We start from the raw sequence: 18,899 nt of genomic DNA, 5'->3' as shown, positions 1-18,899 counted from the left end.
AGGATTTTGATAGCTTCCTGTCTTACATTTAGGTCTTTCATCCATCTTGAGTTTATTTTTGTGTATGGTATAAGAAAGTGGTCCAGGTTCATTCTTCTGCATGTCACTGTCCAGTTTTCCCAGCACCACTTGCTGAAGAGACTGTCTTTATTCTGTTGGATATTCTTTCCTGCTTTGTCAAAAACTGGTTGGCCATACGTTCATGAGTCCATTTCTGGGTGCTCTCTTCTGTTCCATTGATCTGAGTGTCTGTTCTTGTGCCAGTACCATACTGTCTTGATGATTACAGCTTTGTAGTATAGCTTGAAGTCTGGGATTGTGATGCCTCCTGCTTTGGTTTTCTTTTCAAGATTGCTTTGCCTATTCGGGGTCTTTTCTGGTTCCATACAAATTTTAGAATTATTTGTTCTAGCTCTGTGAAGAATGCTGGTGTTATTTTGAGAGGGATTGCATTGCATATGTAGATTGCTTTGGGTAGTATCAACATTTTAACACTATTTGTTCTTCCTATTCAGGAGCATGGAATCTTTTTCCATTGTTTGGTGTCTTCTTCAAATTCTTTCATCAGCTTTCTATAGTTTCCAGCATATAGATTTTTCACCTTTTTGGTTAGATTTATTCCTAAGTATTTTATTTTTTTTGTGCAATTATAAATAAGATCCATTCCTTGTTTTCTCTTTCTGTTGTTTCATTGTTGGTGTATAGGAATGCAACCGATTTCTGTGCATTGATTTTATATCCTGCAACTTTGCTGAATTCATGAATCAATTCTAGCAGTTTTTTGGTGGAATCTTTAGGGTTTTCCATATAGAGTGTCATGTCATCTGCGACGAGTGAGAGGTTGCCCTCCTCCTGGCCGATTTGGATGCCTTTTATTTCTTTGTGTTGTCTGATTGCAGAGGCTAAGACTTCTAATACCATGTTGAATAACACTGTCACGAGTAGACATCCCTGTCTTGTTCCTGACCTTAGGGGAAAGCTCTCAGTTTTCTCCCATTGAGGATGATATTAGTGGTGGGTCACTCACATATGGCTTTTATGATCTTGAGGTATGTTCCTTCTATCCCTACTTTCTTGAGGGTTTTTATCAAGAAAGGATGCTGTATATTGTCAAATGCTTTCTCTGCATCTATTGAGAGGATCATATGGTTCTTGTCCTTTCTTTTATTGATGCGATGAATCACGTTAATTGTTTTGCAGATATAGAACTAGCCCTGCATCCCAGGTATAAATCCTGCTTGGTCGTGGTGAATAGTTTTTTTAATGTATTGATGGATCCTGTTGGCTAATATCTTGTTGAGGATTTTTGTATCCATGCTCATCAGGGAAATTGGTCTATAGTTCCCCTTTTTAGTGGGGTCTCTGGTTTTGGAATCAAGGTAATTCTGGCTTCATAGAAAGAGTTTGGAAGTTTTCCTTCAGTTTCTATTTTTTGGAATAGCTTCAAGAGAATAGGTGTTAACTCTTCCTTAAATGTTTGGTAGAATTCCCCTGGAAAGCCATCTGGCCCTGGACTCTTGTTTTTTGGGACATTTTTGATTACTAATTCGATTTCCTTACTGGTTATGGGTCTGTTCAAATTTTCTATTTCTTGCTGTTTCACTTTTGGTAGTGTATATGTATCTAGGAATTTGTCCATTTCTTTCAGATTGCCCATTTTACTGGCACATAATTGCTCATAATATTCTCTTATTATTATTTTTATTTCTGCTGTGTTGGTTGTGATCTCTCCTCTTTCATTCTTGATTTTATTTATTTGGGTCCTTTCCTTTTTCTTTTTGATCCAGCTGGCTAGTGGTTTATCAGTTTTGTTAATTCTTTCAAAGAACCAACTTCTGGTTTCATTGATCTGTTCTACTGTTTTTTTTTTTGGTTTTGATTGCATTAATTTCTGCTCTAATCTTTATTATTTCCTGTCTTCTGCTGTGTTTGGGTTTTATTTGCTGTTCTTTTTCCAGCTCCTTAAGGCGTAAGGCTAGGTTGTATATCTGAGATCTTTCTTCCTTCTTTAGAAAGGCCTGGATTGCTATATACTTTCCTCTTATGACCACCTTTGCTGCATCCCAGAGGTTTTGGGTTGTGGTGTTATCATTTTCATTGACCGCCATATACTTTTTAATTTCCTTTTTAACAGCTTAGTTAGCCCATTCATTCTTTAGTAGGATGTTCTTCAGTCTCCAAGTATTTGTTACCTTTCTAAATTTTTTCTTGTGATTGATTTCGAGTTTCATCGTGTTGTGGTCTGAAAATATGCATGGTATGATCTCGATCTTTTTGTACTTACTTAGGGCTGATTTGTGTCCCAGTATATGGTCTATTCTGGAGAATGTTCGATATATACTGGAGAAGAATGTATTTTCTGCTGCTTTAGGATGAAATGTTCTGAGTATATCTGTTAAGTCCATCTGGTCCAGTGTGTCATTCAAAGCCATTGTTTCCTTGTTGATGTTTTGATTAGATGATCTGTCCATTGCTGTGAGTGGGGTGTTGAAGTCTACTACTATGGTATTACTATCGATGAGTTTCTTTATGTTTGTGGTTAATTGACTTATATATTTGGCTGTTCCACATTTGGCACATAAGTGTTTACAATTGTTAGGTCTTCTTGGTGGCTAGACCTCTTGATTATGATACAGTGCTCTTCTGCATCTCTTGATACAGTCTTTATTTTAAAGTCTAGATTGTCTGATATAAGTATGGCTACTCCAGGTTTCTTTTGTTGACCATTTGCATGATAGATGGTTCTCCATCGCCTTGTTTTCAATCTTAAGGTGTCTTTAGGTCTAAAGTGGGTCTCTTGTAAACAGCATATAGGTGGATCTTGTTTTCTTATCCATTTTGTTACCCTATGTTTTTTGATTGGAACATTGAGTCCATTGATGTTTAGAGTGAGTACTGAAAGATATGAATTTATTGCCATTATGATGTTTATAGAGTTGGAGTTTCTGGTGGTGTTCTCTGGTCCTTTCTAATCTTTGTTGCTTTTCTCCCCTGAGAGAGTCCCCCTTGAAATTTCTTGCAGGGCTGGTTTAGTGGTCACAAAGTCCTTTAATTTTTGTTTGTCTGGGAAACTTTTTACTCTCCTATTTTGAATGACAGCCTTGCTGGATAAAGATTTCTTGGCTGCATATTTTTCTGATTCAGCACGTTGAATATATCCTCCCACTCCTTTGTGGCCTGCCAAGTTTCTGTGGATAGGTCTGCTGCAAACCTGATCTGTCTTCCCTTGTATGTTAGGGATTTTTTTTTCCCTTGCTGCTTTCATTGTTCTCTCCTTGTCTGAGTATTTTGTGAATTTGACTATGATATTCCCTGTTGATGGTCGGTTTTTGTTGAATCTAATGGGGTCCTCTGTGCTTCCTGGATTTTGATGTGTGTGTCTTTCCCCAGGTTAGGAAAGTTTTCCTCTATGATTTGCTCACATAACTCTTCTACTCCTATTTCTCTTCCTCTTCTGGGACCCCTATGATTCTGATATTGTTCCTTTTCAATGAGTCACTGATATCTCTAATTCTTAAATTGTGCTCTTTTGCCTTAATCTCCATCTTTTTTTCTGCTTCGTTATTCTCCATAAGTTTGTCCTCTATATCACTGATTCTCTGTTCTGCCTCATCCATCCTTGCTGCCGCGGCATCCATCCGTGTTTGCAGCTCAGTTATAGTATTTAATATCTATTTAATTTCATTCTATTTTTTACTTCTTTTATCTCCACAGATAGGGATTCTAATCTATTTTTGACTCAAGCTAGTATTCTTATTATCATGATTCTAAATTCTGTTTCAGACATCTTGCTTGTATCTGTGTTGGTTAAATCCCAGGGTGTCGTTTCTTTGTGTTCTTTCTTTTGGGGTGAATTCCTTCGTTTCATCATTTTGAAGGGAGAAAAGGAATTAATGAGGTAGAAAAATTAAAATTAAAAAAATCACAGTTAACAAAATATTAAAATTAAAAAATTAGAAACACACACAAAAATCGAATAGATGATGCTAGATCCTAGGTGTGTTTTGTTCTGGGTGTTGAAAGTGGTTTGATAGATTAGAGACAAAAACGGGGGCGGGGGAAAGGAAATTGTTTGAGAATTAAAAAAAATGAATACACTGAAGTAGACTATAATGAAATGATGGAGTAAAATAGAACTTGAAAAAATTTACAGAAAATAAAGAATATAGTAGAAAAAAATTAAGGAAAAATATTTTTAATAAAAATTAAAAATAAAAATGATTTTTTTCTCTTTCTGTGTTCAAGAAAAAGAAAAGAAATGAAAAAGAGAAAAAAAGAAAAAGAAAAAGGAAATCATTTGAAAATTTGAAAATGAATATACTGTAGTAGACTAATATAAAATGATGGAAGTAAAATAGAATTTGAAAAAATTTACACAAAAGTAAAAAATATAGTAAAAAATTATAAATATTTTAATAAAAATTGAAAATAAAATTGAATTTTTTCTCTTTCTGTATTCAAGAAAAAGATGTGAAAAAGAGAAAAAAAAGAAAGAAAATTGAATAGATGTACCTGCTAACAGACTGAAATATGACTGAAATTACTTCGTTTTCCCTTAGAAGTCAAACTATGAAGCACTTTATAGTCCATAAACTAAGCAGGCGGTGAGACTTGTGCTCTTGAAGAGTGAGGTTGGCCCAGTTGGGCGGGGCTTAGTGTAACGGCTCTGTTCTCCACTAGATGGCGCTGCTAGCCTACTGGAGTGAAATTGTTGTGGAGCTTGTAGGTACGTATGCGCGTGAGTGGTGAAAATGGCGCCACCCAGCTACCCAGTCTGTTCTCCCAGATCAGTAGTTGCACACCTGTCCTCTGTCTTCAGCTTTCGTCCGTCCAGTCCCCGCTTTCTCACTCTCCATGATCAAGCCCCAGGCAGTACCTCTCTCCTGAGTTTTGTCTCGGATGCGGCTGTTTTACCTGGCCCCTTACTTCTGAAGGACTGCAGCTTTGACCTGTTCTGCCCCTCTGCAGGGGGGGTGGGGGTCTCACCGAGCAATGGCTAAATGAGCAATGGCGGAATGTCTGGTGCACCCAGCAACACTTGCTGGACCCTGCTGCTGCCGGCGCCCTGAAACTGCGGCCAGGTGCCCTGAGACTGCGGCCAGGTGCCAGCCTGCCCCAGAAAAATTTTGTGAGATAGTGCAGCAGCTGCATTTCAGGGATTACGGAAAATCACAACACACATCTGGCACCATGCTTCACCTTTAATGACCTTGTTCCAGCACCAGTGAATGTGGCCGTTTTCTGGGGTCTGCTGGGACCAGGTGGCTTCAACAGTCTCTATCAAATGTCCTTCCAGCAGTGGAACTGCTTTTCCGCTTGTGGCCGAAGAACCTCCCAGACCCCACTCTGTTCCTGGAGATTTGCCCTTCCCACCAGGGCACTGCCAGGTATGGAGCTGTGGAGTTGCAGACTCTGCAGTCCCCCTGTTTACACTCTTTTGGAATTTAAACCCTTTCCTTTCTCCTTCTCCCTTTTTAGTTTAGTCCCTGTAGCTGTTTCCAATTTTCCACTTTCTCTCCAGCTGCTTTTGGGGCAGGGTGCTTTTCCTGTATTCCACCACCCCCCCCCCGCCTCCCCCCCGCCTTCTCTGTTCTCTCTCTGCCTGCAAAAGCACTTCCCTGCTCACCGCGGCTTCTTGCTCTCCATGTTCACCTCTCCGCAGTGCGTAACTACTGAGTGCTTTGTTTCAGTTTGTGCAGATTGTTGTGTTAATCCTCAGATCAGTTTTCTAGATGTGTAGGATGGTTTAGTGTTGGTCTGGCTGTATTTCATGGATGTGAGACACACAAAAAACTTCCATGCTGTTCCACCATCTTGGCTCCCCAAGATTGAGTTTCCTTTTGAGATGTTTGCCCTTTCTGTGTTCCAAGGGCTCCTTGGTGGATAATGGTTCTTTTAGTTAAATTTCTAAAAAACATCCTTTATAGATTTCCCTGTTGGTTCTCCATTCATATATACTGTCACAAAGTCATCATATATGGTATATTTTTATAATTCATTTCTCTAGTAATAATCATTTATGTTAACAAGGTAGAGAAGGTATGCATGCTGAAAATCCTCATTCTTTCAAGCCAAAAACCAAAAATAAGTTCTCAGCCATGTAATATTGGGCTACTGTCGTTTTGTAATTTGGCCACCCAAGAAGAATAGCATGTCAGAAGGTGGTGTAAATATTTTTCTGCTGGCTTTTTGCTCAGCAAAATCAGTAGTCTCTTTCTTTCTATTTATTCTAATTATAATTCAATGTGGTGTAAAGCAAATCGTACTGGGAGATGTTGTAGTTATTTTGCATTTGTTAACACACCATTTGGAACTCTGCAGACCTTGCCTGGGAAGGTACTTTTTGATTGTGTGTATTTCTGTATTCAGGTATCTTTTTCTAAATGCTTCTATATTCTGAGACATGCCCAATTTCCTTACTTAATAATAAAACAGTCCATGACTCATTGTAAATCAGTAGGGATCCAGCAATAAGGTGCAATACATCACAAAAGCAGTGCAGGCTATCATTGGAGATAATAAGCAGGTGCATTAATATTCATGCTTTATGAAACCCTGGTTGTGCTTCTAAAAAGCTGTAGAATACATTCCAGGTTTAGTGTTCACCAGTTGATGTTTGCCAGTGATTTTCAGATACTTCTTGTAGCAATTCTTTCAAGCCATATCTAGGTAATTTAGAAAACGTTCCTCCATGGTTTCCATTTACTTAATTGTATACTTAGCTAATATTCCTCACTGAATATGCATAATCCTTTCTGGTTGGACCTTGGGTCTTTCTTTGTCTCAGTGGGAAGTGCTGTTGTGTACGACTGATTGTATATGCATGCCTGTGTATGTGGTATGGTGTGTCTCTTGGGGGCTAGGGGTCAGCAAAAGGGAACAAACAACACGCATTGTCCTATGCAGTACAATATTTCCCTGTTGTGAAAGAAATGCAATTTAAATTTTGTTTTTCCTTAGAGTGACTTAAGCAGAGGATAAGAAAATAATGCTATGCTCTTAGGGATGCAAAGGTCCCAACACGTAAGGATTCAGAGGCTGGGCACTGTCCCAACTCCAGATGCCACTATACCCCATTCTCCCCCAGAATTGTTCAATAAATTAACACCAAATATAAGGCATATGGAAGTGTACTGCTTTCTAGTCTTTAAAATATCTGATTCATATGTGTCCTTCTTTAGTTAATCTACAAATATATTTACAATAAAGCAGATATGTTGTGCACATGGACAATGGGAGTAAGTATGCATCTTAGGCTTAATATTCCTCTTGTTTGAAATTATCTTTGATTTCTTTATTTTTCCGGGAGTTGACAAAGATGACCTCTACCTCTTTTTAGAATTTAACTATAAATGCCCTGTGTTTTCCTAGCTTTCCAGGCAGTGAAGGGATGGGATTGGAAGGAAAGGGAGTACTCTACCATTCATGTCCTCCTCCTCCTCCTCCCGCCACTACCATCACCATTTCTGTTAGCACCATCATCAACACTAATTGCTAGAGAGGCTTTGAAAGCAGAACAAGGAAAGAGCTACTTGGAATGTGCTATTTTTTCTAGCCTTCCTCACTAGTCTCTTCTGTATTCCATGTTCTTCTTGATTCCCTTTTGTTCATTCATTCACCATGTATCCTTTTTTTCATCCACCCATTCAGTAAATGTTGACTGAGAGTTTACAGTTTACTATATACAATGTTAGATCATGGGGACACTGTGTGAACAAAATGGACAAGATGCTTGCAGTGATGGAGGTTATACTCTGGGGGTGAGTATATTAGCAGGGTTAATTCAGCTACTTTAGATCTTTGCATTTTACAGAATCTCAGTTTATGTTCAGGATATAGCTACTAAAATTTGGAACTTTTAATTTCTCCCTATTTTATATGAATAATTTATACAATATTAGCCTTTGTTTTTATATAATGTCAGGCTTTGATGCATGGAGCTACAGTTTCAGGAATACAGTGAAGTTTCCTTGACATAGTCTCCTAGAAATCTCTCAATTCCTCAATTCCAGCAGGCCTTTTGCACTGCTGTTTGGTGACAGAATATATTTGCATTATAAGATGCCAAGAGTCCATAAGAAAAAGGTAGCCTCCCAAACAAGATATGAGAAAAAAAAATCACCGGAAACCTCATTTATGATTACTTGTTGGGTTTGTTACTGTGTGAGCACTCTGAAAAAGTAAGATGGCCCTTCCATCCCAAATTTATTCAGATGCCAAGAATGAAGATGTCACATTTACACCAAGAAGATATGAAAAGGTTTATTCCTCATATAGTGAACTTTCTGGGGAGAGCAGGATGGCTCTCAAAGAGATCCAGAAGTGCTTGAAAAGAGTCAGGTAAAGAGACTTGGTGTGGGGTTTTTATATTGGGTAAGGGATGGAGCCAGGGTGAGGGTTCCTGCACATGGTTTGAACTTCCTGCTGTTGCAGGGTAAGGAGCACAGGATTTTCTTATCAGCTTTCCCAGGTGTGGGGAAGAGGAAGAGGGAGCAGTGAGGCTTAAAGGTTGTCAGCAGTTATTTTTTCTTAAATGGAACTTCATAAATAGAGAACAAACTAGGGGGTGCCAGAGGGGAGGGAGGTGGGGGGATATGCAAAATAAGTGAAGAGATTAAGAAGTTGAAACTTCTAGTAATAAAAAGGGCATGGGAATGAAAAGTCCAGCTCAGAGAATATCGTCAATATTATAATAACAAATCTTGTGGTGACACATGATAACTATACTTTTTATAGAGAGCATTTTGTTATGTATAGAATTGTCAAATCACTGTACACCTGAAACTAATATAATTAGTTGTACACCTGAAACTAACATAATTTTATATGTCAACCATGCTTCAATGAAAAGGAAAAAAAAGAAAGAAAGAAAAAAAGACCAAAAAATGGAGTCAGACTCCTCAATATGGTTATGATACTGTTGGGAGGAATTTGGGATACATATGCATTGTAGGTAAGGACTTTTTATTAATCTGCTTAGAAGCAAAGAAGTAAAATGAGCAATTAAAAGACACACTGGGGCCCTGCTCACCATCTTCTCCTTCCCAATTTAAGTGCTGATATTTCCTTGTGTCATCGGTTTGTCATCAGTGGGTCATAACTCTCTGTCAGTGCTCATGTTCTTCCTAATGATAAGCAGTCTGCCCTCTTGGACTGGGTATGTAAGGATGTACTCATTTTTTAAACAATGTTTATTTATTTTGAGAGAGAGAGAGCGTGAGATGCGCACAAGCAGGGCAGGGGCAGAGAGAGAGGGAAGAGAGAATCCCAAGCAAGCTCTGTGCTGTCAGCACACAGCCCTATGAGAGGCTCGGACCCACCAACCATGAGGTCGTGACCTGAGCTGAAATCAAGAGTCACATTTAACTGACTGAGCCACCCATTTGCTCCAATATGCACTCGTTTTGATGTTGGCTTTGGCTATTGGTAAATGAATATATTTGTAACCACAAGTTTTTGGGAAGCAAAAGTCCTCAAATACAAAGTCTGCTTTTACAAATTCAAAGAACTTTGTAACTTTCTACCTGTCCCTGAATGAACCACCCTAGGGAATTTCAAAGCATTTGCCAAAATATGGGATTGCTTGATATTGAAAACTTGGTGTTAATTGCCTGTTCATGCTTAGTAATACTACTGGCTTATAATTCTAAGTAATTTTTCTGGCATGCACCTGTATATGCCTCAATGAAATTGAAATAAAAGTGGTATTAACAAAGTCAGGGAGAGAATACTATAGTGATGGGGTGATGTATCTTTGATAGTCTGAATTAGCTTTCTTAAGTGGACAAGGAACTAAAAAACAAAAATATCTTGGTCATGATAACAATTATCCAGGTGTTTAAAAGTAATTATAGATATCCATGAAAATCATCAGTTGCTGGTGGCATATTTTGCTGTAGATAAATGGAAGACACTATCATACTACTGGAAGACCATTATCACTATTATCTTTAAGAGATGAAATTTCTACGTATTAAATGCTCTCATAGAACACTTAGCCTTCCATTGACTAAATACTTTTCACATTTCACTTCTATAATAGATATGGGTAGCCAGATAACCTAATTAAAATTTTATATTATGACATACGCTGAATATAAAGCAAAACTTTTCTTCAAAATCCTCTCCCAGAAAATCTGAAACTGCCTTATGTTCAAATCCCTACAAAATCTCGTATTATGTTTAATTATTTTATTTTTAACAAAGTTGTATTTGGGGAAGATAATCTAAAGCAAGGTTAATTAAAAGCTGGTTTAAAATGTTATTTAGGTCATCTGATAGGTACCATTTAAACAGACGAGAATATCACAGATGTAGTAATCACTTTTGACAAAATGGCTTCAAAATTTCCAAAAATACATGTCACATAAATAAGCCTTTTAATAACCACTTTAAATAGCAATATAGAATTTTCATTTGAAAGTAGGAATATTTTGGCAACCATCCCAAAGAACATGGAATATAAGAATCGGAGATGTTAACTTTATCATAAATAAGACTAAATCGTATCTTTAACTCTGAAGCACAATCTTCATGATGGAGGATTGCCAAACGTAGTGACTATCACTAAGTTTCAAGACAATGCTAAGAGGAGATGTGGTGATGACTTATCTCTTGGATAATTCTCCAAGGAAGGTGGCATTCCCTGAGAGGTCTGGAGCATTAGGGATGGGGGGGAGATGATGATTGAGAGTGGGCCCTGCCCCCACAGCCCCCCACCCCCACCCCCCGCAACCAATATGAGCTTCTTGCAGAATGCTAGTCCAGGAAAACTCATGTCATTCAGATGGCAGTCAACTCCAAAGGAACCAGCATGAGAATTTGTCTCTAAGAATAACAGAGGCAGAAAATAAGAAGAAAATCCAGTAGCAGGTGAAGAACTTTCACAGAAAAATGATACTATGGAGCAGAGGAAAATTGTGATTAACAAAACTCCAGGGAATTAAAAAACAATTAGTGAAGTCATTGTCTTTCTAAGTTTCCAAAGCAATGGTACAAGAGTTTGGAGATCTCATGTTGTGAGACAACAGAGGATGAAATGGGATGGTCGGCTCAGGAAAGAAATGCAAAAGGAAGAAAATTAGAGAAATAAAGGTCAAATTAGACTCTCCACAAATATTAATCGACACACCCAAAATCAAGGTAAGGGACACAACTGAGGGAGTGGAATTAAAAGTTAGAAAGGATACACATAGAAGACAGAGACAACCAGTGTCTGCAGAATTGTTTCTCTAACAATAGAACTAAACAATAGAACTAAAATAAAGGAAAAGAAAAATTATACTTAAGGATTCTCAGAACAGTTAACAGAGTAAAGAAAAACTTGAATCCTTAGGTTGAAAGCACCAATCATGCCTGGAAAAGTGACAGACAACAATCAATAAACTTAGCAAAATTGTAATACTCAAGATAGAAAAAAGAATACTTTGGGCATCTAAGCAATAAAAACCAATTCACCTGTAAAGATGGGGAAAAAAATCCCATTTTGAGTTATCTTAGATTTCTCCATGGTATCACTCAACAGTATTAAGAAAGTGAAGCCATGCCTTTAATGCCAAGCTAAACAAACAAACAAAAAAAAATGACTCAATAATTTTACACTCAGTCTAATTATTAGTCAAGTATAAAGACGTTAAACAATTGTTTGTAGGCTACATTGCTGTCATGCCCTTTCCTGAAGAATGTGTTGTAGAACAAAGTACAAACTTTGAAAGTAGTGGGAAAACTCCAGCAGGAGTACTGAAAAAGATCATTGAGTCAATTTAATTGCAGAACCAGGGATAAGAGAAATGCTCCCAAACCCTAACAACACAGAAATGATGAATAGTGTAAGAAAGCATAATGTTCTGATTTTCCCATCTTTATAGATGAGGGAAGAAGATACTATTTAAAGATGATAAATAAAAAAGGGACATAAGATATTCAAAGAGTCAAAAAGTTAATAGGGTAAAATAATATAAGTATAGTAGGGTAGTGGACGGAGAGAAGGCAGAGGGAGAAGAAGCAGAAATTAAATAAGTTAGTCAATGCTCATACTAGGGAGTAAATAAAAATTGAAATAAATAATACATATGTTAAATGAACTTTAATTATAAAGGTAGTAATTAGAACCAAATAGAAACATTTTGTATTTCAGTGGAAAGCACATAGTAAATGCGTGGTGAAAGAAGAAAAAAAGAAGAAATTTTTTATTTATTTTAAATTAAAATTTATTTTTAATTAATGATGTCTAGAAAGGTTTCTTTCATTTTTAAAACTTATTTACAATTATATGAAAAATTTCAAGGTTGTGTTAAAATTTAAGGAAACTTCTATCAGCCTTCTTGCATATATGACCTTAAAGATTTAGAACAATTTTCCAGAGACTAACTCTGGCTCTATACAATTGAAACCTTGCCTAAGAAGAAACTATTTAAATAGCTATATGTGTACTGATATATGATTATGTTCAAAATATATTATTAAAATGAAATAACTTGCAAAATAGCATGGAAAATTATATGTATATGCTTGTTCATTAATATCCTTAATGTATATGCTTGTTAAGAGAATGACACTTATTTTTCTTAAATGATACTCTGCTATATAATAACTACCTCAAGAGGGGTACTATGTAGCCACAGTTATTATTATTATATTATGATCTTTTGTCTCTATTTAATCAATATTTTTCATTAATATCACATGCTTAACCTAAAACTGTATCAAGTAAGACTAGAGATATAGTATGTAGTACCTTTGTGTGCATAGTTTATACACTAAGAAAAACCTGGCAAAATTAGAGAATGATACAGGATACAAATCAGTGGTCAGTTTTATTATACAAATCTTCTGTGAAGCCTTCTTAGATTATTGCAGCCTTTGGCAATAAGTTTTATTTCTTTATAGCAATTTTAGACTGGACATATTTTAACATTATGCTCTATCTTTATCATTTTCTAGTAGTTCAGTATCTTATAGTCTTGTCTTTATGGAAGAGATGAGACTGATTGTCAAACCCTTTGACTCTAAATCCAATCATTTAACGCAGTCACATAAAGCAAATGTAGGCCATGAGAGCAATGTAGCCTACAAACAATTGTTTAATGTCTTTATACTTGACTAAATGATTGGGTAGAAGTCTTAATTTTTTTTTAATGTTTATTTACCTTTGAGACACAGAGAGACAGAGTGCGGTGAGTGGGGCAGGGGTAGAGAGAGGGAGACACAGAATCCGAAGCACGCTCCAGGCTCCAAGCTGTCAGTACAGAGCCCGACGTGGGGCTTTAACTCACCAGCCTTGAGATCATGACCTGAGCCAAAGTCGGCCAACCAACCGACTGAGCCACCCAGGCGCCCCTGGGTAGAAGTTTTAGATAACAAAAAAACATCAATAATTCTTGTAACATCTGCTAATACCTATTGTGTGTCCATACATAGAGAATAAGAAGCTGAGGCTCAGAGAGATTAATTACTTTGTTGCACATTTACTTTGTTGCAAATAAAAAGCTAGTAAGAGAAAAAACTCAGAAGTCAGCCGGCAGGCTGTCTCCACAACTGGCCCACATAACAGTGCATTCCGTGTGTGATCCTGATGGGTTATTTCATCTCGCTGACTTCTCTTTCTCCATTGGTGGAAAGTGGAAAATAGCAACTTACTTTATAAGGCTGCTATGACAGTTATTAAGAAAAATACCTCCAGGAGCTTTGTAATCCATGAAGCTCTATAGCAAACGTATGGTACTGCTGTTGTCACTGCTGTCTTTCTGTTGCCATTTTTACCCCCATGTCCTATCTGCTCAGCTTCCACTTAGGGGAGCAAAGTTTCCACTTAGATTTCTGTAGAGATAAATTGCTTTTACAGTCATTTACTGACTTTGAAATCTCAACATTCATGCTCATGCTCCGATTGTACAATACCTATGCCCTACAGTAGCTTATATTTTACTGAGAAAGACTACCTGACAAGGCATAATGTGATAAGGGATGTAATGAAGTTCTGAGTTTTGTGCACAGACCTCATAGGGAGGAAAGGGAGAGTGACAAGATCTATGAGACTCAAAGAGTTAAATTTTCCCAGCTTGGAAAGAAAGATCTGCAATTTCAAATTCTAATAATCTTCCTCTGGGAGAAGCATCAACAAGTTTTGCATTATATTTATGCTACATAGCACACTTTGTGCATGGTCTTTAGTCCTGCCTTTCCTGCATCTTTTCCCATAAAGACTGTCCTTGACCACCAACAGAAATGAATTTGATTTCTCTAATGCAGAAGGTAATTGGATTTTTTCTTTATTGAATGCATCCCTTTAATGACTGTCTCTGCTCCTGCCAATTTAGCTTCAAGTGACCTGACATTGATCTGATGATATGACTTAAAATAAAGAGTTGGAGCTGGGGAGTGAAAAAGACCAGCTGTCTGGCATCAGAAAAAAAAAATGTGTGTGTGTGTGTGTTTCTTTCTTTCTTTCTTTCTTTTTTTTTTTTTTTTTTTGCCTCATCTTGTCATTTTCCTGAGAAAATTCTTTATCCTTCAATGTCATTTTTACAAAACATGATGCTATAATTATTGGTCATATAGCAGCAGATTGCCTTCTTCTAGAAAATATAATAAGTATTTCTCAGAAAGTGCCCTGGAGAAAACATTGAAAATTGAATAAAATCTACACAGTAATCATTCTGTTCCTTGGAAATATTTATTACCGTGTAGACTTTTTTTCTGGAACAGGGTGAATATTGCTGAACAGAATTAATTAAATCTTTTAAGCTGGTATAACATGAAATATTTATTAAAGTATTTACTTAACCTTGAGGTTTTGTATAAATAAATAAAAATGGACACAAGACTTGCTATTCAAGAAAGTTACAAAGGAGTAGTGGATGAAATTGTTGTTTGGAAGAATAACAATTCTTTCCTCAAGGGAAGGTATGATATAAAACTCTATGCCCAAGAATACATGCGATTTAAATTTTTCTACTTTTGCTTTTATTCACTTTTTAGTAACAGTGTAACTCACTTTATTCATGGTTATTTTTAAGTTAATTTTTATTTATTTTGAGAGAGAGAGAGAGAGAGACAGCGTACATGAGGGAGGGTCAGAGAGAGAGGGAGAGAGAATCATAAGTAGGCTCCATGCTGTCAGCACAGAGCCTGATACGGGGCTTGATCCCATGACCTGCGATGAAATCCAGAGTCACTGGGCTGATGGCTCGGAGCCTGGAGCCTGTTTCCGATTCTGTGTCTCCCTCTCTCTGCCCCTCCCCCGTTCATGCTCTGTCTGTCTCTCTCTGTCCCAAAAATAAATAAAAAATGTTGAAAAAAAAATTAAAAAAAAAGAAATCCAGAGTCAGACGCTTAACCAACTAAGCCACCCAGGTGCCCCATGGTTAAATTTTATTCTATCATCTCCCTTTGTTCATTTTGACAAATATGAATTTTATTTGATTGAAGATACAATGCATGTACATTAGAGTAAGAAAGTAAAAAGTTGTAATTTTAAATTGTTGGGAAGAAGAAAATAGATGAGAAAATCATAAATTTTTTTAAAAAGTGAAATCAATGTTGTTCCCTTTTGAATTTTAAATGTTAGTTGCATTCACAATTATCAATATAATTAATGATTTCAAAAAGTTAACTGAGGATTCGTATTAAAACTATTTATGGCATTTGTTGATTTGAAGATTCAAAGCTACCTCACACAAAATGATTGTAAGCCCTATGTTAGAGCTGGCATAAATCTGCAGTGTTACTCCATGAAGACCAGTGAACTTCCTTTGGTTCTCATCAACCAGGAGTAATGTGGGAGTCCTAGTCCAAGAAATTATGTTGAGAAAGAATATAAAGAATTAAGATTGAATATCTCCTGGAGACTGGGCTCCTTAACCTCTGTTCTGATTGCATTTTAAATGAGCCTGTGTTCTTGCATGCTATGAATGTTTCCAGAGACCATTTCTTGGATGTTGTATAGCACAATAAGATGGGCTTGCTTGAGAATTGATGTGCCTTCCACAGAAAGTCTAGTACTGAAGGTGTCATTGATCCAGAAGGACTCCCCACCGAATCAAAATCTTTCACCATAAATGATTAAATCTCACCCATTCCAGGTCAGGCCATTGTTGGAAGTTACATGTGAGTGAAATATTATATTAACACCAAGAAAGAAGTATTTTTTAATGGATGATGAAAATTCTTCCTTACTCAATTCAGTATATCTGATTCCATATAAATTTTCTTAATTTTGAATTGGCCCTATTTGAATTTGAATGTCATTAAATAAAAATCCAATTAATGAAGAGTGCCTGGGTGGCTCAATGGGTTAGGTGTTCGACTGTTGGTTTCAGTTCAGGTCATTATCTCGCTGTTTGTGGGTTCAAGCCCTGCACTGGGTTCTGTACTGACAGTGCAGAGCTTGCTTGGGATTTTCTCTTTTCCTTTCTCTCTGCCCCTCTCATACTGACGTTCTCTTTCTCCCTCTCAAAATAAATAAATAAATAAATAAATAAATAAATAAATAAATATCCAATTAATGGAACAATATCCTCTTCTCTCTTTTTTTTTTTTTTTTTCAACGTTTTTTATTTATTTTTGGGACAGAGGGAGACAGAGCATGAACGGGGGAGGGGCAGAGAGAGAGGGAGACACAGAATCGGAAACAGGCTCCAGGCTCCGAGCCATCAGCCCAGAGCCTGACGCGGGGCTCGAACTCATGGACCGCGAGATCGTGACCTGGCTGAAGTCGGACGCTTAACCGACTGCGCCACCCAGGCGCCCCAATATCCTCTTCTCTTGAAGGGAAGGTAGATTTCCTGGAAAAAGGAAGAAGTGTGTGTTTGTGTGTGTATACACATACACCAAATATGTTTTCCTTTATTAGAGGAAAGAAAGAAATTCACTACCCATCCCATCAGATTTTTAAAAATGCTCTTATAATAGGTTGTGTATAATACTTTGGACATTTCCTGAAACCATTAATGTGGGATGTGGCCAATGAGAAATTTATTTTGTTAATGCATTTTTAAAAACAAGCATTTATATCAAATCATTTTTCTATTTTTTCTTTAGGCAAATATTTTGCAGTCTTTTATATAAAAGAACCTTAGCTATTCAAAGGGATATAGTGACAAATCTTCACCTTTAAGGATTTTAAAGCCTAGTGGAGGGAGAACAAATGTACATAAGTAAGTCAAATAGAAAGTAGAAAGCAATAAGGGACATCGGAAAGGTGGATCCAGAACTAGTTGGAGGGGCAGTGAGGGCATCACAGTGGTGATGTGACTTTGCCTAGGCCCCAGAAGATGGGCAGAATCTGCAGGTGAGAAAGAGAGGTAGAACATTTTTGGAAAAAGATGTAGGACTGCAGATGGCATGGAGGTGGGAGAATGAATGCTAGGCTATTAAAATATGCTGTAAAACTGGGTCAAGTCCCATTCCTCACATAACATTGAAAAAAAAAAACAGAGACAAAGGAAGTAATATTTTGACTAGTGATACAGTTAATAATCTATACATACAAAGAAATATTTAGATTATGGAGTTTCTGATTTAGACAAGCAAAAAGTATGGTATTTTATTTGTTATGTATGTTTTGCTTCTATGAAGAAGTTCATGGTATCTTAAAGATGCCTTCTCATGTAAGGTAATCTTGATCGATGTTTTTAAAAAAGTCTCAGTACTTGACGTGTTAGACGACCTTCAATCTGCTCATTCATTTTGTAAAGTCAAATGAACTGCAAAAAAAATTGAACTGAGGAGGGGCGCCTGGGTGGCGCAGTCGGTTAAGCGTCCGACTTCAGCCAGGTCACGATCTCGCGGTCCGTGAGTTCGAGCCCCGCGTCAGGCTCTGGGCTGATGGCTCGGAGCCTGGAGCCTGTTTCCGATTCTGTGTCTCCCTCTCTCTCTGCCCCTCCCCCGTTCATGCTCTGTCTCTCTCTGTCCCAAAAATAAATAAAAAACGTTGAAAAAAAAAAATTGAACTGAGGAAATATATTCTTCTTAATTTTATCTCTGTATATGTTTAAATGTTAAAATACTTACATGTTCTCAATAAAGCGTAAGTTATATCCATATTTAAACCTGAATGTAAGATTTCTGAAAGTGCTAAATAAGTTCCTTTTTGTGGCTTCAGGTCACTGATATGATGCTTCAGGACAAACCCTATCCTGATTGGGGAAAATCTGCAAGAGCTTTCTGGAAGAAAGGAAATGTTAGGATCATTTTATTCTGGTAAGAGAGTGTTTCATTTATCGATTTTTAGCCTTCCATCATTCACAAAGAACTTGAGCTGGATGTAGCTTTTTTAGATATATAGAATTCTATGTAGAGAGCCATTTCTAGTGGGTATTATGCTCCATTAAGATGATTAAAACCATAATCCTAATTATTTTATGAATTACTTTCTGCTTACACATTGTTGCATATGCACATTTTCAAGAGATACATTTACTAATAAAATAATACGTATTTTACCAGAGGTAAGTAAGTTTTTTATTCAGCAAAAACAAGCTATAATTTTCATCAATGAAATCTGCCATAAAAATGTCTCCAGTAAATTCTAAATTTCCAGTACACTTGACAGGATATAATTTTGCTTTGAAGAAGTTGTAAAGAGAGGGAACCTATTTACAAATCACATCTGGCTCATTGGCATTCCTTCTTTACGTAATTTCCTTTAGCTCTCCAGACCAATCATTGCAATTAAAAAAAAAAATCCATGTCTTATGGAACTTTGTTGTTTGTAGAGTCAATACTATTGATGTGTAATTGAAGAAGTTTAAACAGAAGATATAAGAATAGACAGTAAGAAGGGCAGTGGCCAACTATAGATTCAACCTAATATTTGAAAAGGTGTGCACTAACACACAGAGTGTTGGAATGGATGATCACTTGTGCCTGATAAATTCTACCCTGCTCACCTGGCTTTT

At 36.9% G+C, this 18,899-nt stretch overlaps 1 protein-coding gene across 6 annotated transcripts in view; it reads left to right on the top strand.

Moving 5' to 3' along the window:
* TMEM117 (transmembrane protein 117) overlaps positions 1 to 18,899 on the top strand; it is a 521,337-nt gene that overhangs the window by 315,774 nt on the left and 186,664 nt on the right. For all 6 annotated transcript variants that reach the window (XM_058743055.1, XM_058743050.1, XM_058743051.1 and 3 more), the window contains one exon: positions 18,104 to 18,201. In XM_058743055.1, coding sequence (XP_058599038.1) covers positions 18,104 to 18,201 — 98 coding nt within the window. The remainder of the gene's footprint in view (positions 1 to 18,103; positions 18,202 to 18,899) is intronic.

Source organism: Neofelis nebulosa, chromosome 8, assembly GCF_028018385.1.
Source record: "Neofelis nebulosa isolate mNeoNeb1 chromosome 8, mNeoNeb1.pri, whole genome shotgun sequence".
NCBI classification, from domain to species: domain Eukaryota; kingdom Metazoa; phylum Chordata; class Mammalia; order Carnivora; family Felidae; genus Neofelis; species Neofelis nebulosa.
This window is presented reverse-complemented; position numbering and strand designations above follow the sequence as displayed.